General features: G+C 42.5%; 1 protein-coding gene across 4 annotated transcripts in view; it reads left to right on the top strand.

Annotated features, from left to right (window-relative positions):
• fars2 (phenylalanyl-tRNA synthetase 2, mitochondrial) overlaps positions 1-17,816 on the top strand; it is a 143,776-nt gene that overhangs the window by 82,266 nt on the left and 43,694 nt on the right. For all 4 annotated transcript variants that reach the window (XM_044339232.1, XM_044339235.1, XM_044339234.1 and 1 more), the window contains 2 exons: positions 7,289-7,449; positions 14,553-14,710. In XM_044339232.1, coding sequence (XP_044195167.1) covers positions 7,289-7,449; positions 14,553-14,710 — 319 coding nt within the window. The remainder of the gene's footprint in view (positions 1-7,288; positions 7,450-14,552; positions 14,711-17,816) is intronic.

Genomic DNA, 17,816 nt, shown 5'->3' with positions numbered 1-17,816 from the left:
ATTGCATCAGACTGCGCAGGTGTTCCTAATAAAGAGCTTTGTGAGTGTATGTTGGGAATATAGTCATCAGCTATCAGCTGCTCCTGCAGTAAACTTTAACTTTGGATTAATTGGACAGTAAAAGTCACAGACCTCTGCTCCATTAAATCTATTAGACTTTCATGAAACTCCATTAAATCCTCATGTTTCATTCTGATGATCCTGCTGACAAAAGCTCTGCCTACACGAGGCCGACGCTGAGCCGCCGCCGCCCCCGCTGGTCTCCGTTAGCTTGGCGATGGCGTTACGGGGTCCTGGATGAAATTCCAGTTTCACAGCATCGTGTGGGTTCAGGATGCAGGACGACACTGCAGGACCGGAGGCGACGCTCGAGAGCGAAACACATAAATCAGCCGCTGGATTCGTCAGTAGTCCAGCTGTTCTGGCCGATATTCATCTATTTACATAAACTAAACTGTGACCAAGACGGAGCGGGTGGCTGTTTTTGTCTCATTTATTTTGCAGATATTTTTCGATGGAAGAAAAAGTCAGAAGAGTTCAGAGAAGAAGGAAAAAGGAAAGAAAGAAAGATGAAGAGGAGAGGAAATGGCTGGAGTGAGAGAGCAGGAGTAGAAGAAGAGACAAGAGGAAGAAGTCGAGTTGAGGAGGTGAAAGAGGAGGAGGAGGAGGAGGAGGAGGAGGGTCACGGTGCTGATTGATTGTGCGTTATCATGAAGTAGAGATTTATTCCGCCGTGTTCCCTCATCTCCTGCGACCCCTCGACCCCGCGCTCATTAGCATAGAAACCACATTCCCCGGCTGCTGATTGGAGCGGGACCGACGAGACCAGGATGTAAAGGAGGAAGTGTGTGTGTGTGTGTGCGTGGATGCTTTGTGGACACGTACACACACCTACGAGGAGGAGGGGAGGGGGGGCGGGGGGGGGGGCAGGCAGGTTACGCATCATCATAATAAGCAGAAGCACTTCCAATCAAAGCAGGTAATTCTTCCTCCTACTCGCTCGCTGTCCGCCTGCCTCTTGTTTTGTGTGTCTGTTTGTGTGCTGGTGGGTGTGTTTGTCCATTAGTGGAGAGCCATTTGAATGCCCCCACGCACAAATATTTAGAAAAATGTCCAGATTACATCCCGAGCCTCTCCGCCCACTCCTCACCCAGCCACTGACCTCAGAATATAAATCTGAGAGCCAAATAACAGCCCGCGGCCACGACGCTGCTGCTGCACACAACTAATTATTTCTGCAGATTTATGTAAAAGTGATAATATCAGAATTTGATCTCTCCTCTGTGGGGCTCGCCGCTTTGTGCTCTCTCACCAGTGACACTGGGCTTCAGGCCACCAGTAGAAAACCAACTAAACCCACAAAGTGTTGAAGCTTGAAACCGAAGGAGTGAAACATCTTATCTCTCGTCTCATAGGAGTGTTTTCTGATCTGCAACTAAAACAGCTCGGTTACAGTTTGAGAAAGATGCTCTTTGTTGTTTAAAATACACAGATTTTATTTCACTCCTTTAACACGGACGGACTCATGATGAAGCTTATTAATTTTTTTAAAAAAAGGTCAAAATCGATGCAGCAGAACCACAGAAATCATCTTTTTTACTCCACACATTCTTTTCCTTTGTCAAAACCTGGCGCCTACATTACCCACAATGCAACTCGACTCTATTCAGTCAACTGCAGAGATGCAGGTGTGCTATGCTAGTAGCAGCTAACGTAGCCTGGAGCCGCTAGCCTCCAGCAGCAGAGATGAGGAGCTAATCTCACTTATTTCAGATTTTCTCACTTTTCAAACTTTCTCCATCGCCTCGACCGACGCTGACTCAAGTGACATCATCGGTGACATCACTTGAGTCAATTTATTAGATTCCACGCCGGAGACATAAAAGGCTTTATACAACCTTTTGCACTGCTTCCACGTCCGCCTGTAAACAACATTAATCACTCAGAGACAGACGAGGTCACTGCTGGGAAAAAACAAAAGCATCTTTATGGTGAGGATGACCTCAACACATCTTACTAAAACTTTAAAATCCAACAAAAACTGAACGCCCTATATTTTCTGTGACACTTTGGATACGTGATGCACTTTATTAAGATATATATATAAACACTGCAGTCATCTGCAAACAATCAAAAGTGTTGCTATAACGTTTTTCCTTTTTTCTATCCGTGTCTTTCATATCTTGAGGTCTATTAGATGTAACGGGGAAGGTTTGGTTGCATCATAACATCGTGCTTTTACTGGTAACATATTTCTAACATGGCGGGTGGTGTCGGCTGAGATAAAGGCACCTCAGACAGAAGAAAAGGTTTAACAGCTGGATTCAGAGTCTAAAGAGTCTGAAACCGTGTGAAAGATTTCAGGATCTCTGTCTTTCTCCATTCAAAGCTGTTTGATCAAAGAGTAAAAACATCCGAAAATGAATCTTGAATAATCTTGTCACATTTCAGCTCAGTCGACAGATTCTCTATAACGCCACTGTCTCATAATGTTACACTCAAATTTGGGGATTTTTTTTTGTGGAGAGAATAACTATTTTTCTAACATTGCACCAAAACATCTGATCCTCTGCCTGAGTCCGGCGTGCGATGGGTTGATTACCTGCTCTGTTCATGTGATAGACTGACCCCTCTGGATCCAGATAAAAAGCCTTGATCCTGTATCGATCTCACCTGTTACAGTAAATCCTCTTCAGTCATGAGGCGGCAGGAGGCGGCTCAGAGGGATTTGAAGCGTTGACTTGTGAGACATGAACTGCACAAAAGAGGATTAGATTCAGTATTTGTTCATCCTACGCATGTTGTGGACGCAGTACAGGCTTGAACATATATACAGACGGCTGTCAAATTACAGCAAATACCTGAATAAATAAATAGAGAAACAATGCAGCTGCTTCCACACAGCTGTATGATACCATCAGGGCCCGACTGATACTGGATCTTTGGGGCTGATATCAATATATCAGCCAATAATTATATATATATATATATAGAATATATACATAAATGCACTTTTTTTCAATGATCCTCAAATGTGGTTTTCAAACCCTTGTGACAGACATGTCATGGAGGCTTTAGGATATTTTACAATTTAATAATAAACTTTATTGTATAAAATGACACCAGTGCATTGAACCAGTTAACTTCACTGGGAATTTAATAATTATAAAAAAATATATAAATTAAAAAAACACAACAACAAAAAAAAACATATGTACATATATATTAAACTTGAGTTAAGAAAAAGAATCAAATATACATAAAATGTTGCCTATATAACTTTTAAATTTCTTTAAAGATATCAGACAACATATATGCCGATACCGATATATCTGTGATATCGGCCGATAATATCGGTTGACCAATATATCTGTTGGGCTCTAGTTAACATCCAATCATGTTCTGTAACAGGTATGACAACGCTGAGCAGGTCTAGTTGGTTCTGATTTTGTATGAAGATGGCGAGAAGAAAACGATTTAAGTGACTTTGAAAGAGAGTTGATAGTCGGGGAACGAACATAGACTGTATAAAAATATGGACGTAGTTACCGTGACGACACCCGTTGGTTTCTGAAGAGCGGTTTTGAAGCTCAAAGCGAGCCGCTCCGGCCGTCGCCATCTTGGCAGTGCGTGACGCTGCCTAACTCCCAGCCAATCAAAAATGGACAAAGAGGCGGGCTGAACGGCTGAAACAAGCCACCTAGCGGCTGGCGGACCTGTCACTCAAAGCAGCCATGTCCTTCATTATGCAGAACTTTACGGCTTAATAAAACTTAAACAGGTGAGTTATAAAAAGAATCACCCCCCGTACAGTTGTCATGAGAGAGGAAATTAGCTACAGAGACCAAAACTGTTGTTTGTACCAGGCTGTAAACATGTTTATTTCTGCTGTAAAGTTGGACATTTTAACATGGAGGTCTATGGGGACTGACTCGCTTTTGGAGCCTCAAGTGTTCATTCAAGGAACTGCAGTTTTTGGCTTCATTTTTCAGGTTGCTGCTTGGACACGAATGGCAGCAGCTCAGCTGTGTTTCAGTAGGAACAGTGACTGAAGTGACATCTGCATTTAGATCTATGAGACAGACGTCAGTGAACAGCAGCTCTGTGTGTTTTGGTCGTACGATGTAGCGGAGAGCTAGCTGCTGGTGGCTAGCGGCTAGGCTAGCAGTTTCTAAAAGTTTTTATGTTTTGGTGGTCGTTTAGCAGCTGCTTTCATTTCACAATTATCACCACAACAGTCCGTGTAGGTTTTGCTGCCTTCACAGGTAAATTTTATCTAATAAGGAAGCCAATCAGGCGACATCTCCGCCCCAGATTCAGTTATTTTCGGCGTGTAGTGTCAACCAATCAGGGGCCACCAGGACAAGCCGAACATATTATACACACACACACGGACACAGACAAAGATTGTTGGCAGCGTTTTTTCATTAGTGATCACATGACAACAATTACAAAAGCAATTTTTCATTAAAATACATATTTCACAGTTTGAACTGCAGGAGTAGCGGCGCCCTTAATGGAGCACATAATGAATCAAATAAGTCAAACTAAACGCAGGTCTGAACAGGAAGGTTTTCAGCAGCTTTGACAGGAAATCAGCTGGAAGTGGAGGACGTCAGGGAGCAAACGCAGGATTATTATTATTCTGAGCTTCTCTTCCCGTCTTTTTACTTTTCAAGAACAGGCCTCCTTCCTGAAGTTAACTTTGGAATTAAATCCGAGACGTTTCGCTCTGCCTTAATGTTTTCTGCTCAGTGTTTCTTAAACTGCGGATCACGACCCAGACAGAGGTCACGCGCTCAGCTTCTGGAGGGTCCACACATCACAGGAGGAAACAGGTTTGTTTCAATTAGTCTTCATCCCGGAGAGAGAAAGCTCTTCTCTCTCATCTGGGTCCCAGGCTGGAAAACGCTTGAAATCCTTAAGAATTACCCATAATCCTTTATTCCACTGAGCGTTTGCCCTTTTGCTTTGACCTGCCTCGGAGGCGGTTGAAGAGTTTCGTTCTTGAAATGAGATATCTTCCCGTTTGAAAAATCTTTCACTCTTTCTTCTTCAGCGGGATGATTGATGGCACCAAAGTAAAGACGGAGCCCTCGAAAGAATAGTGAGAGACTCCGACTGACGGGACGCCAAAAAAAAAATCATTTTAATTTGGAGAATTTTGATGTTTAACAGATTTTTTTTGAGAGCTCAACACAGAAACAAACACTGTCAGCAAAAACACAGAGACTGACTTTAAAATAATGTATCCCAGCCGCCTTCTACATGTTGTTTACATGTTGCGCTGACCTCCACGCCGCCGGGTCGTCCCGCGGCCTTCCAGCCCTCCGGCGACACGCTGCGGTCCCGCTGGTTTGTGTTTAGAGACTCGCTGAGAGAACACAGAGTGGTGGAGGAGAACTTCCCTCTCGGGCGATCAATAACGTATCAAAAAATAACGGAAGGAACTGTGGAAATAATGTAATAATATAGTGTGTGTGTGTGTGTGTGTGTGTGTGTGTGTGTGTGTGTGTGTGTGTGTGTGTGTTGCGGCTGCTGAGTGGGAGGCGGTCAGATAAGGTTGTATAGATTTATTGACAGCGTTAAGTTGAAGTGTTGAATAATACAGAGGAGTCCACTGAAGTAACAGCAGCACCTGCTTCCTGCCGACACACACACACACACACACACACACACACACACACACACACACACACACACACACTGTTCCTACATAACTCAATAGTTTTCTCAGACTGACAGTGAGTTTAATCTGCAGTAACACTGATGGCAGATGATCTGCTGTGTTTGGTTTCACATATTTTTTTTACAATAAATGAGCAGAAAAACATCTTATTTTTATTTACATTTTCACTTTTACCTGCAGCTGTATTTCTGTTTTCATTTAGATTCAGTGGCAACAACTATTAAAGGGGGACTTATTCTACTTTTAGTGGTTTTCTTGTATTTATATCCTGTTCTGATGTCGGATGTTAAACATGGTGAAAGTTAAGAAACTTGAGGTGAACGTATGTAGAAATGCTGCCTGCAAGTCAAAACTCAGGGCTTCAACCTGCTCTGAATGGTTTATTTGTGACGTATTTTCTACCTGAGCTGACGTCGACTCATCACACATGCTCATAAACAGCTGTCCGTTCAGTAGCCTTGGTTGCTAAGGTGGTTGCTAAGGTGGTTGCTAAGGTGTTTCCATGTGTTGTTCAGCTCCAACATGTACGGATGGATTTGAGAAGTTGACATTTGGAGTAAAGAAGTGAAATCCTGCTACTATAGTTTGTTTACGTAGCCTCCAGAGACGGAGGAAGCTTCCTGAAAGCTGACCAATCAGAACAGAGTGGGCTCATCAGGAGGCGGGGCTTAAAGAGACAGGAGCTAAAACAGCCTGTTTCAGACAGAGGCTGAACTGAGGGGCTGCATAAAGGACCAGTAGAAGATAAATAAGGAGTTTTTAACTGGAAATCATGCAAAGATATTCCAGTAGAGCCCCAGAATATAAATATAGAGCTGGAAACGTGCAGAATATGTGTCCTTTAACAACATTTTCTCATTTTGTTGAAATGTTGAACTCTTAAATTCAGGCTTAAAGTCTCCGTCTTGTTCCTTCAGTTGGATGAAAAGCAAATTTATAGATTCTGGATTTTTTTAATTAGGGAGAAGATGTAATTTTAAGGCTTTTAAACAAGATAATTTAACTTTTTTTGTGGAAAAACCATATCAGACAGAAATTATTAGTCACATCTTGTATTTTATATCGTGTGTGGAGGAGATCTGGAGTCACAGCAGCTGAAATCACATTTTCTTTGACTTGTTTTTGACTGTTTTATGATTTTATTGATAGTCTTCATCGTCATAGTATTATATTGTTTGTTGGTTGGTTGTTTTTTTAATCAGTTGAGACAAGCCCATGTACTTTCTGAGCTCACCAGTTGAATCATTATGTTTTATATATTTTGGTATTTTCTGCCTGTGCAAATAAATAAAGTAAACTAATCTAATCCAGTCGGCGTTTCGCTTCTAGCAAAACATGTTTACTTTTTGCAATTTATTCTGAGAGGATCTTTCTCAGGAGGGAAACTACAACTGACTGACCAGGATGAGTCTTTAAACATATAACAGCATAAATAAAGAACACAATTCCTTACAAATGATTCTGAACACAGTTTAAACAAACAACAACAACAAAAAACAGACAGAATACATGTTTTATTAACAGAGTTTGTGTGTGTAGTCATGAAGAGTGAATTAACCTGTTGTTGTTGTTGTTGTTGTTGTTGTTGTTGTTGTGCAGCGGGGGCGGGGAACAAGCTGGGCTGGGCCTTCGGTCTGGGTCTGGAGAGACTGGCCATGGTTCTGTACAGCATCCCGGACATCCGGCTGTTCTGGAGTCAAGACGAACGTTTCCTGAAACAGTTCAGAGTGACGGACGTCCAGCAGCCCGTCTGCTTCCAGGTACCAACAGACACACAGACACACTGACACCAGACATCTCACATGAGACGACACGACCGTCTGCCGTCTGCTCTCTTTTCTTTTTAGGTCTGTCTTTTCCTTTGTTTTCTTTCCTCTTCTCCTCTCTGTTTATTATTCCATGTGTTCAGTTGTGCTTGACTGTATATTCAGCTGAACATTTACACTCAGTAACCTCTGGCTGCAAACACTTCCATCTCCCTCCATCATCACCTCCCACATGCTCAACATGTGTGTGTGTGTGTGTGTGTGTGTGTGTGTGTGTGTGTGTGTGTGTTTTCCGGTAAAAGGTTCGTTCCTAATGAGGCAGAATATCATCTCTGAGGTTCTGGTTCAGGTTTGGGTTCGTCTGTCCACAATGAATGGAAGACAATGCAACGTCCTAACAAGGATAGCTGCACAAACTGTGTGTGAGTGTGTGTGTGTGTGTGTGTGTGAGAGTGTGTGTGTGTGTGTGTGTGTGTGTGTGTGTGTGTGTTATAGCCTCTTAACCTCATGTATAAAACATTTTGACAGTGGGGGCTCACATCAGCTGGCAACAGTCACTTCCTCTGACCCCACCACCATCACAACACACACACACACACACACACACACACACACACACACACACACACACACACACTCTCACACACACACACACACACACTCTCACACACACATACACACACACACACACACACACACACACACACACACACACACACACAAACACACATACACACACTCACACACACATACACACACTCACACACACACACACACACACACACACACACACACACACACACAGGGAGGTTCACTCAGCGGTTACTTTGTCCCCGATAAAGGTGCTTTTTGTCGACTCTCGTCTTCACTAATGAAGAACATTTCAAGTGACTGTTGGAGGGCAGAGAGGAGAGGAAGAGGAAGGAGAAAAGACAGGAGGAAGGGTAGATGGAGGAGGAGGAGGAGGAGGAAAGAAGAAAGGGATAAATGTCAGAGAGAGACACAGGTGGGACTGTGCAGGTAAGATTAAAACAAAGGAAAGAGAAGAAGAAGAAGAAGAAGATTCATACAAGAGACTAAACGACTAAAGATCACAGATCTGATGTGACGTTCAAAACATACACAAGTTATTAATAATCAATAACAAACCGTGACGTAACGAGCTTTAGTTCAGCTAAATAATAAAAAATAACAATAAAACAAATCTGAACACATTTGATTTTTAGTTTGTAGAAAAATATATAAGATTATATATAAAATATAAAATACTGAAGAAGAAGAAAAGAAATGATGCTGAAAGATAAACTAACAGATCGGAGGGAGGAAGAGGAGGCTGAGAGGAAGGATGGAAGCAGGAAAGAGAGGGAGAGAGGAAAAAAGTAAAATGAAAGAAAGATATGGGAAGAAAGGAAGAAATGAAAGGAAGGGAGGAAGAAAAAAAGGAGGGAGAGAGGACGTCCAAAGGAAAGAGAGAGAGAGGGATGTGAGAGGGAAGGAATCAGATCTGATAAAAGGATGGAGGGATGAATAGATGGAAGGATGAGAGGATGGAGGGATGAGTAGATGGAAGGATGAGAGGATGGAGGGATGAGTAGATGGAAGGATGAATAGATGGAGGGATGAGTAGATGGAGGGATGAGTAGATGGAGGGATGAATAGATGGAGGGATGAGAGAATGGAGGGATGAATAGATGGAAGGATGAGAGGATGGAGGGATGAGTAGATGGAAGGATGAATAGATGGAGGGATGAGAGGATGGAGGGATGAATAGATGGAGGGATGAGTAGATGGAGGGATGAGTAGATGGAGGGATGAATAGATGGAGGGATGAGAGGATGGAGGGATGAGAGGATGGAGGGATGAATGGATGGAGGGATGAGTCAGCGGAGGGATGAATAGATGGAGGGATGAGAGGATGGAGGGATGAGTAGATGGAGGGATGAGGGGATGGAGGGATGAGAGGATGGAGGGATGAATAGATGGAGGGATGAATAGATGGAGGGATGAGAGGATGGAGGGATGAGTAGATGGAGGGATGAGGGGATGGAGGGATGAGTAGATGGAGGGATGAGGGGATGGAGGGATGAATGGATAGAGGGATGAGTAGATGGAGGGATGAGTAGATGGAGAGATGAGAGGATGGAGGGATGAGGGGATGGAGGGATGAATGGATAGAGGGATGAGTAGATGGAGGGATGAATAGATGGAGGGATGAGGGGATGGAGGGATGAACAGATGGAGGGATGAGTAGATGGAGGGATGAATAGATGGAGGGATGAGGGGATGGAGGGATGAACAGATGGAGGGATGAGGGGATGGAGGGATGAGAGGATGGAGGGATGAGAGGATGGAGGGATGAATAGATGGAGGGATGAGAGGATGGAGGGATGAGGGGATAGAGGGATGAGGGGATGGAGGGATGAGTGGATGGAGGGATGAGGGGATGGAGGGATGAATGGATGGAGGGATGAGGGGATGGAGGGATGAGTCAGCGGAGGACAGGTCCTGCTGTCCTGCTGATCAGTCCTGTTAGTTTTATTGATGAACTCGGTTCCTCCAGAGGGATCAGGGGAGCACGGCTCATCTCCTGCCCAGGGTCAGTGCACCTCTCCTGGGCTGAGACTCTGCACCTCTGCCCCCCTTAAAACCACCCCAGCCTCCGAGTCCACAGGTAATGAACTGTGACCGCTGATGCACGGCGTGTGTGTGTGTGTGTGTGTGTGTGTGTGTGTATTGTAACCACAAACACACATAAAAACACTTTACCACACACACACCAGGGAGACGTCCGCTGCCACCAAACTCTAACGGTGTTGAATCGTCTCCTGAAGTCCCCAAGAAGGACTCCATCCATCTACACTTCACCTCCTCTCAGTCCTTCTTTCGCACAGTAAATTTTGCAAAGTTAAAATAAAAGCAGTTCTCCTTGGATTGAGAGTATCTGAGGGAAACTTTCCCAACAGGACGAGTGTGAAAGTTTAAGACAGCCTTTTTTTTTTTACAAAAACAGCTGTTGGAAAAGGGGACATCATCTTATAATCAGGCCAATACAGTCATAGAAGAATTAAAAAAGAATTAAAAATAGAAATAGTGTATCTATCTTCCTTCCTGATGTTGCGTAGGTTTAGTATCTTACAGTAGAATTCAAATAAGAATAAGAATGTAAAATAGAAATAATGTCTACCTAAATGTGACTTAAATGTGCCTCTGTGCTTCAGTCCTGTTCTCTGTGTTTGTAGCTTTAAATGCTAACGAGCTGCTGCTCCCTGCCTCCCAGTACACAACTGGTTGTGGTTTCCCAGCTGTGCTACAATACGAGATTATATGACTGCGACAGGAGAGACCGAAGGCTGTTGACAGTATTCATATTCATACTGGAACAGCAACGGAGCTGCAGTAGCGTCACTAACACCAGTATAACAATAACAGACTTCACACACACTGTTACAGCGAGACGCTACAGCTGAGCAAGCTAGCTGCTGCTAAACAAAGCTACACAACATTACCAAGCACAGGAATTCCTGCAGTTTGACGATGTGTATCATTCATGTCATGTCTATCAAGTATATTTACATAATGTTACAGCAGCAGCACACACACATACCAGCGAGGATCACGGAGCAAAACAGGCTAACGTGTAACAACAAAGCTAACTAGGCTAGCATGAAAAAACAGTTACCACCATCCAACCTACTACTGTCGTTATTTAGTCGGCTTCAAACGAGGCTTAATGTTCACACAGTTTCTCTGGACCGTCTCTCAATAGACCAACATTAGTCCAACATCGCTAGCCGTATTAGCCGCGCAACATGCTAACGCCAAGTTCACAGCAGGCTAACCTGCTAAATAAACAGTAAAAAAGCATAAGCATTGCTTGTGTGACATCATTTAGAGGCAGAGTCTGTGCAGTACAGACGGAGGTTTGAGAGCGACTGTCACAGCTGTCAATCAAAACGTCACACCTCATTTTTATATCGTCAAATAACTAATTAAAAACAAACTTATCAGGAAAAACGAGCGCTTGGACAAACGTCAGCGTGATAAGAACGACTTGAAATGACAGAAACCATCTTTGGGGGAAAAATGTATTTGACGTGTACTTTGATGTTTTAGTTTGGGTTCGTGTCCCATCCGCTAACATGGAGGGGGCGGGACTTATGACTGCAGCAGCCAGCCACCAGGGGGCGATCCAGATGTTTTGGCTTCACTTTTGGGGAGATGTCATGGCGTCCATCTTTATTTACAGTCAATTGGCAAAACTTACAGCTTCCATGTTTGAGGTCGGATCACGGCAGCCGGTATCGATCCATCACACTCACTCACAACAGTTCTCCAGTCGTTTCCTTCAAAAATATACCGAATCCGATGAGCTCAAGACGATCCGTAGAAGTGTTTTCTGATGTGACGCCGCTGTCAGCAGGAAAAGTTAAACTAATAATAAAAATGTTGAAAAGTAAAGATAAAGACGTGTGGTGGATTGTTGTTTATGTACATTCATGGAAGATATTGTTAAAAACATCTCAATAAACAGCTTTATAATTGAAATAAAACTTTGAAAAAGAGAGAGAGGGAGGGAAATAATCACATCGGTGGGCTTCTTCTGTCTCTCTGCGGGTTTATTAAAAGTTATTTCCAGGATGATAAACAAGTCACAGAGGATAGAAATCTCTCGCTCCGTCTGTCGCTGCATTAAACATCAGATCTATTCTGTCGTCCTGATTAAGTTTTAATGTGTTATTGTCTTCATGTTTTACTCTCTGCTGCACTTTCTCATCTTCCATCATATCGCTCCGTCTCTTCTTTTCTCTTTCATGTCCTTTCAATATTTGTTACTGTTTCTTGCTTATTTATTCTCCTTTGTTTTGTTGTTTTGTTTTTTGCTTCTTTCTTCCTCTTTTCTTCTTTTAATCACCTGTGTTGTAATAATGTCAACGAGTTTAGAAGTACTAATGAGTCTCAGTGACCCTCGAACCTACGACCCCGGCCTGGATGACTTCGTCCGGGTCCCAGACGCCGTCGTTAGTGTGAACAGCATTCATACTATTGTTCTTCAAAGCTTTATTTACTCTTCTTCTGTATGTTTTTCAATCGCTAACTACTCCTCTATACTGTTCAATTATCAACATGTTCAGCTCTTTAATGACAATTATGCTATTATGTTTTATCTTTCTGGCATATTCCAGTGATTTTATAAATGTATCTTTTAAAAATATTAACATTTGTAATGGAAAGTCTATGAGAGGAACGTTTGAAAGTTGATATCTCAAATACTAAAAGTGTTGCAGTGTTCATACTTCATGTTTAATATATTAAAATCATAGACTGTATAAAAATATGGACGTAGTTACCGTGATGACACCCGTCGGTTTCTGAGGGGCGGTTTTGAAGCTCAAAGCGAGCCGCTCCAGCCGTCGCCATGACGCTGCTTAACTCCCAGCCAATCAAAAATGGGGAAAGAGGCGGGGCCGAACGGCTGAAACAAGCCACCTAGCGGCTGGCGGACCTGTCACTCAAAGCAGCCATGTCCTTCATTATGCAGAACTTTACCGCTTAATAAAACTTAAACAGGTGAGTTATAATAAAATTCACCCCCCGTACAGTTGTGCTGTAAAGTTGGGCATTTTAACTGGATTGACTCGCTTTTGGAGCCTCAAGTGTTCATTCAAGGAACTGCAGTTTTTGGCTTCATTTTTCAGCCCCGGACGTTGCTGCTTGATTAAAACATGAGACCAACAGCGCCGCCATGTGTTCAGTTATCACATGTTTCATGTTGGCTAATAACTCATGAACTGTGAGGCCTCTCAGATCAATATTTTCACACTGTGTTCCTCGACTGATATAGGCCACGCCCATTTGCACCTGGAAAATTTTTCAGCCATTTTGGATTTTTTTGGTAAAGTCTTTTTTTTATTTTTGCTTCTGATGATACAAACCGTATTTAAATGACCCCAAAACTTATGAGATCATGTTTGGCATCACTCACTGTTTGTCTGTAACTGGTTACTAAACTTAACGAGCCGTAACTCTTTAATCCTTAATTGGATTATAAACATACAGGTCTACTCACAGGCTGTAATATTATAACATGATATTTTTTACAATTCTTTTGTCTTTAATAAAATGAAACTGAATTGTGGCACCAGTAGCTCCACCTGGTGGCCGTTAGTGAAACAACACCACACTGCTTTTTAACTGCTATATCTCTTTAATGTTAATCTCCATGGTAACCAAACTCAGCAAAGTTGTACAGATTTGGATGCTGAACAAGTCTGAAGCATTTGATACAACTTTACAGTATTTTGTGATTTATTTCAGCATTTTCTAGTTGGTGTTTTAGAAGAAATTATTCATAACCAAAATAATCACATTTATAGAGTATCACATATCTTTTTTCCCTCCTTTTCTTATCTTATATTACAGTCAGTTGCATAAACACGTCGGTTGAATCCAGATGTGACCCTTCGTGATGTGTTGAAACGTCAATATGTCGAGCGTTTCCATGGAGATGAATTGAAATCCCCTGACCCCCGTAACAAAAAAACACACACATTGCAAAACGAAGCAGATTGAAGCCCTGACTTTTGACTCGCAGGCAGCGTTTCTACACACGTTTACACCTCGTTTAACATCTGAAACCAGAACGAGAGGAAGAAGAGATCCGATCACCACGACAACCAGACGAGATCTTTATTAATGAAACACAGGTATCATTAACAGGACTCGTGGAGGACGAGAACAGATACTTTCCTCTATTAAACGTCGGGATGTTTTTGGTCTGCAGGAAGTTGGACCTGCGTCAGACAGTTTTATTGGTGGTTGTTTTCTGCTTTGAGAGAGTCAGACAGAGTGTTATTTTGGTGAATAGTTAAAAATAAGGACGCTTATTTGCTTCTTTTATTTCTGATTTCAAAGACTAATAATTATCCAGGGAGTCTCTATGAAGTTTGGTCTCAAAGATTAAAAGGAAAAGCAAGTAAATATTTCTACTTTTTTACTTTTTAATGTCTTATTTTACTCGTATACTTTTATGTGTCCAGGTCTGTTTTTTTTAAAGATGTTAATCAGTGTGACGTCCCGTCCTGTGTGTGTTTTCTCAGCCTCTCAGTAAATATCCGCCTCTCCTCAACGACATCTCCTTCTGGCTGCCGGAGAGCAGAGAGAGCTTCACGGAGAACGACTTCTACGAGCTGGTTCGCTCCATCGGAGGAGACCTGGTGGAGAAAGTCTCACTGGTGGACGAGTTCACACACCCGAAGTAAGAAAAAAAGACACTAAACACACATCACTGAGACACACGACAACACGCAGCTGACAGTCAATCTCTCTCCCTGATGCCTCACAAGAGAGAAAGAGACACGACAGGAAGGAAAGAAAGAAAGAAAGGAAAGAGTAGAAGAGAGGTAAGAAAGACGTGAGGCAAGAGGAAGACGAGAATGAAGGAAGGATGGCAAAAAGGATTGAAAACAGAAGAGAGAAAGAGTAGAAGTGAAGCAGGAAAACATTAAGGCAACAAAAAGAAAGAGGGAAGGCAAGAGGAAGAAAAGAAGGAAGGCGACAAGAAAAAGTAAAGGATTAAGAAAGGAAAAAGTAGGAGAGGTGAGATAATGAAGAAAAAGAAAGAATGCAAGAAAAGAAAAGAAAAGAAAAGGAGACAACAGACGGTTGAAAGCAAGAAGAAAGATAAAGGAAAGACAAGACAAGAGAGGAAAGAGAGGAAGACGAGTGACAGAACAAAAAAAGAAAAATGAAAGTAAATAAAGATTTAAGTCAAGAAAACGAGATGAAGGAGAGAAAGGAGGAGTAAAGGTCAGTCTGTCTCGTCAGCTAATGATGGCAGAGTCATCGGTTTTCATTAACACACACATACACTCCGACTTGTACAGTGAAAAGTTCCTGTTTACTCGAAATGACACACACACACACACACACACACACACACACAGACACACACACACACACTAACACACACACACACACTAACACACACACACACACACACACACACTAACACACTCTCTCTCTCAGCTGTCCTTGGCGAACACCTCTGAGCCTGCAGAGCTGCTGTTGACATCTCATTTTTTAAGAAGTGTGTGTGTGTATAAAGGGCAGCAGTGGGAGGCTGCTACCTTATGGCTGAGAACTGCTTTCACACACACACACACACACACACACACACACACTCTCTCTCTCTTACCCGACCTTGCGTTAGTGTGTGTGTGTGTGTGTGTGTGTGTGTGTGTGTGTGCGCAGCGAGGACCCTGCAGTGCGTAAAAATGTCCGACACTATTCATCTTTCAGCATCTTAATGTCTTTTAAATAGCAACCTTTTTCCCTACCGCACACACACACACACACACACACACACACACACACACACACACACACACACATCTAACAATACATTAATATACGCTGACTTTTGGTATTCGAGCTAATGGGGGAGGGAGGGAGAGCAGGTGAGACACACAGCGGGATAAAGAGAGAGAGAGAAAGAAATGTGGTTTTTATATCTTAATCCAGATTTAAAATAATGTTTTTTAATTTGCAAGAGCTGCAAAAACTGAACTGCTGTGACTACAACTCCTCACATGAGTCAGTCCAACACAACAGCTCTGATATAAACTGTACTTGTAGGAAGCTTGTATCATTTCAGTTGTTGTTGACATTGTCAGAAAGGTGATAATTCTGATGATGGTGTACGTATGTTAATGTGAGGGACAAAATATCAGAAACACTTACATATAGAAATGCAATTTAATGGAAGTTTCTAACTTTCACAACAGGATGAGTGAAAATCTTTTTCCAAAAACAGCTGTTAGAAAAGGTTGTCTAATATTCAGGCTAATATTATATTTAAATCATATAAATGTACATATTCTGCACGTTTCCAGCTCTATATTTATATTCTGGGGTTCTACTGGAATAAAAACTCCTTATTTATCTTCTACTGGTCCTTTATGCAGCCCCTCAGTTCAGCCTCTGTCTGAAACAGGCCGTTTTAGCTCCTGTCTCTTTAAGGCCCCGCCTCCTGATGAGCCCACTCTGCTCTGATTGGTCAGCTTTCAGGAAGCTTCCTCCGGCTCCGGATGCTACGTAAACAAACTATAGTAGCAGGATTTCACTTCTTTTTCTCCTTCTTTACTCCAAATGTCAACTTCTCAAATCCATCCGTACATGTTGGAGCTGAACAACACATGGAAACACCTTAGCGACCACCTTAGCAACCAAGGTTACAGAACGGACAGCTGTTTACGAGCATGTGCAACAAGCTGAAATCAGCTCGTCAGCAAGAAAGAAAAACCTTTGCAAACGAAGAGTTCAGAGCAGGTTGAAGCCCTGAGTTTTGACTTGCAGGCAGCATTTCTACATACGTTCTGAACGTATGAAGTTTCTGAACTTTGACCTTGTTTATCATCTGACATCATAACAGGATATAAATAACAGAAAACCAGAAAAAGAATCCTGTATTGTTTACCAGCTTTCAGTCTTTTCTTCTTCTTCCCGGCTTTTGTTGGCGTCTTGCGGCGCCTTTTTGGGCGTCACCGCCACCTGTAGATCAGCTGAATAGTGTGAAACCTTTGGCAGGACTGTGTATCATGTCACCCGTGTGCACGTGCACAAGACAAACAAAACTGCACTAAAGTGGACCAACTAATATGAGCAAAAACGGTTCATTTGACCCCAATAACAACCCTTCAACTGCTTCTTAACATCTGATTCTTTTCACGTGGAAACAACATAAAGTTTGTGATCAGTTTTGATGCAGGTCAGAGGATTCGTGTCGGATCATTCAGCGAGAGGCGGAGAACTGAAAGAACTGATCTCAATTACAAGTTTCACTTCTTAAATTACCGTAGTGCTGCACAAAAAAAACCTGCATTGCACCTTTTTTCACCCAAAACCTCCCTCCTCTGTCTCCCTCCTCTGTCTCTCCCACACTGTCATTTCCTCTGCTGATGTCCCTCAAACCCTCCTCCTCCTCCTCCTCCTCCTCCTCCTCCTCCTCCTCTTCCTCCTCTCTCTCACACACACACATACAGCTTCATACTTCTATTGTCTTCATCACTTCCAGCCTGATGATAATGAAGTAAAGAGAGAGAAGGAAAGTTCGACGCTCGCTTACAGTTATCACTTTCTATATTAGTGGCGCATAAAATACCTGCATTGCACCTTTTGTCTTCCCCAAAAACGAACTCCCTCCTGCATGTTCTCCCTCCTTCTATCTACCTTCAGACTCACTCTCTCTACCTGCTGCACTACTCATAATAACCATGAAACAACCAGCGACCAACACTTCTAAAAACTTCTAATACAGCAACGTCAAAATAACTTCATTAAAACCACTCAGACAGGAACAAACA

Source organism: Thunnus albacares, chromosome 21 (assembly GCF_914725855.1).
Source record: "Thunnus albacares chromosome 21, fThuAlb1.1, whole genome shotgun sequence".
NCBI classification, from domain to species: domain Eukaryota; kingdom Metazoa; phylum Chordata; class Actinopteri; order Scombriformes; family Scombridae; genus Thunnus; species Thunnus albacares.
The sequence above is the reverse complement of the archived record's forward strand: the minus strand, read 5'-3'. Positions and strand labels throughout refer to the sequence as shown.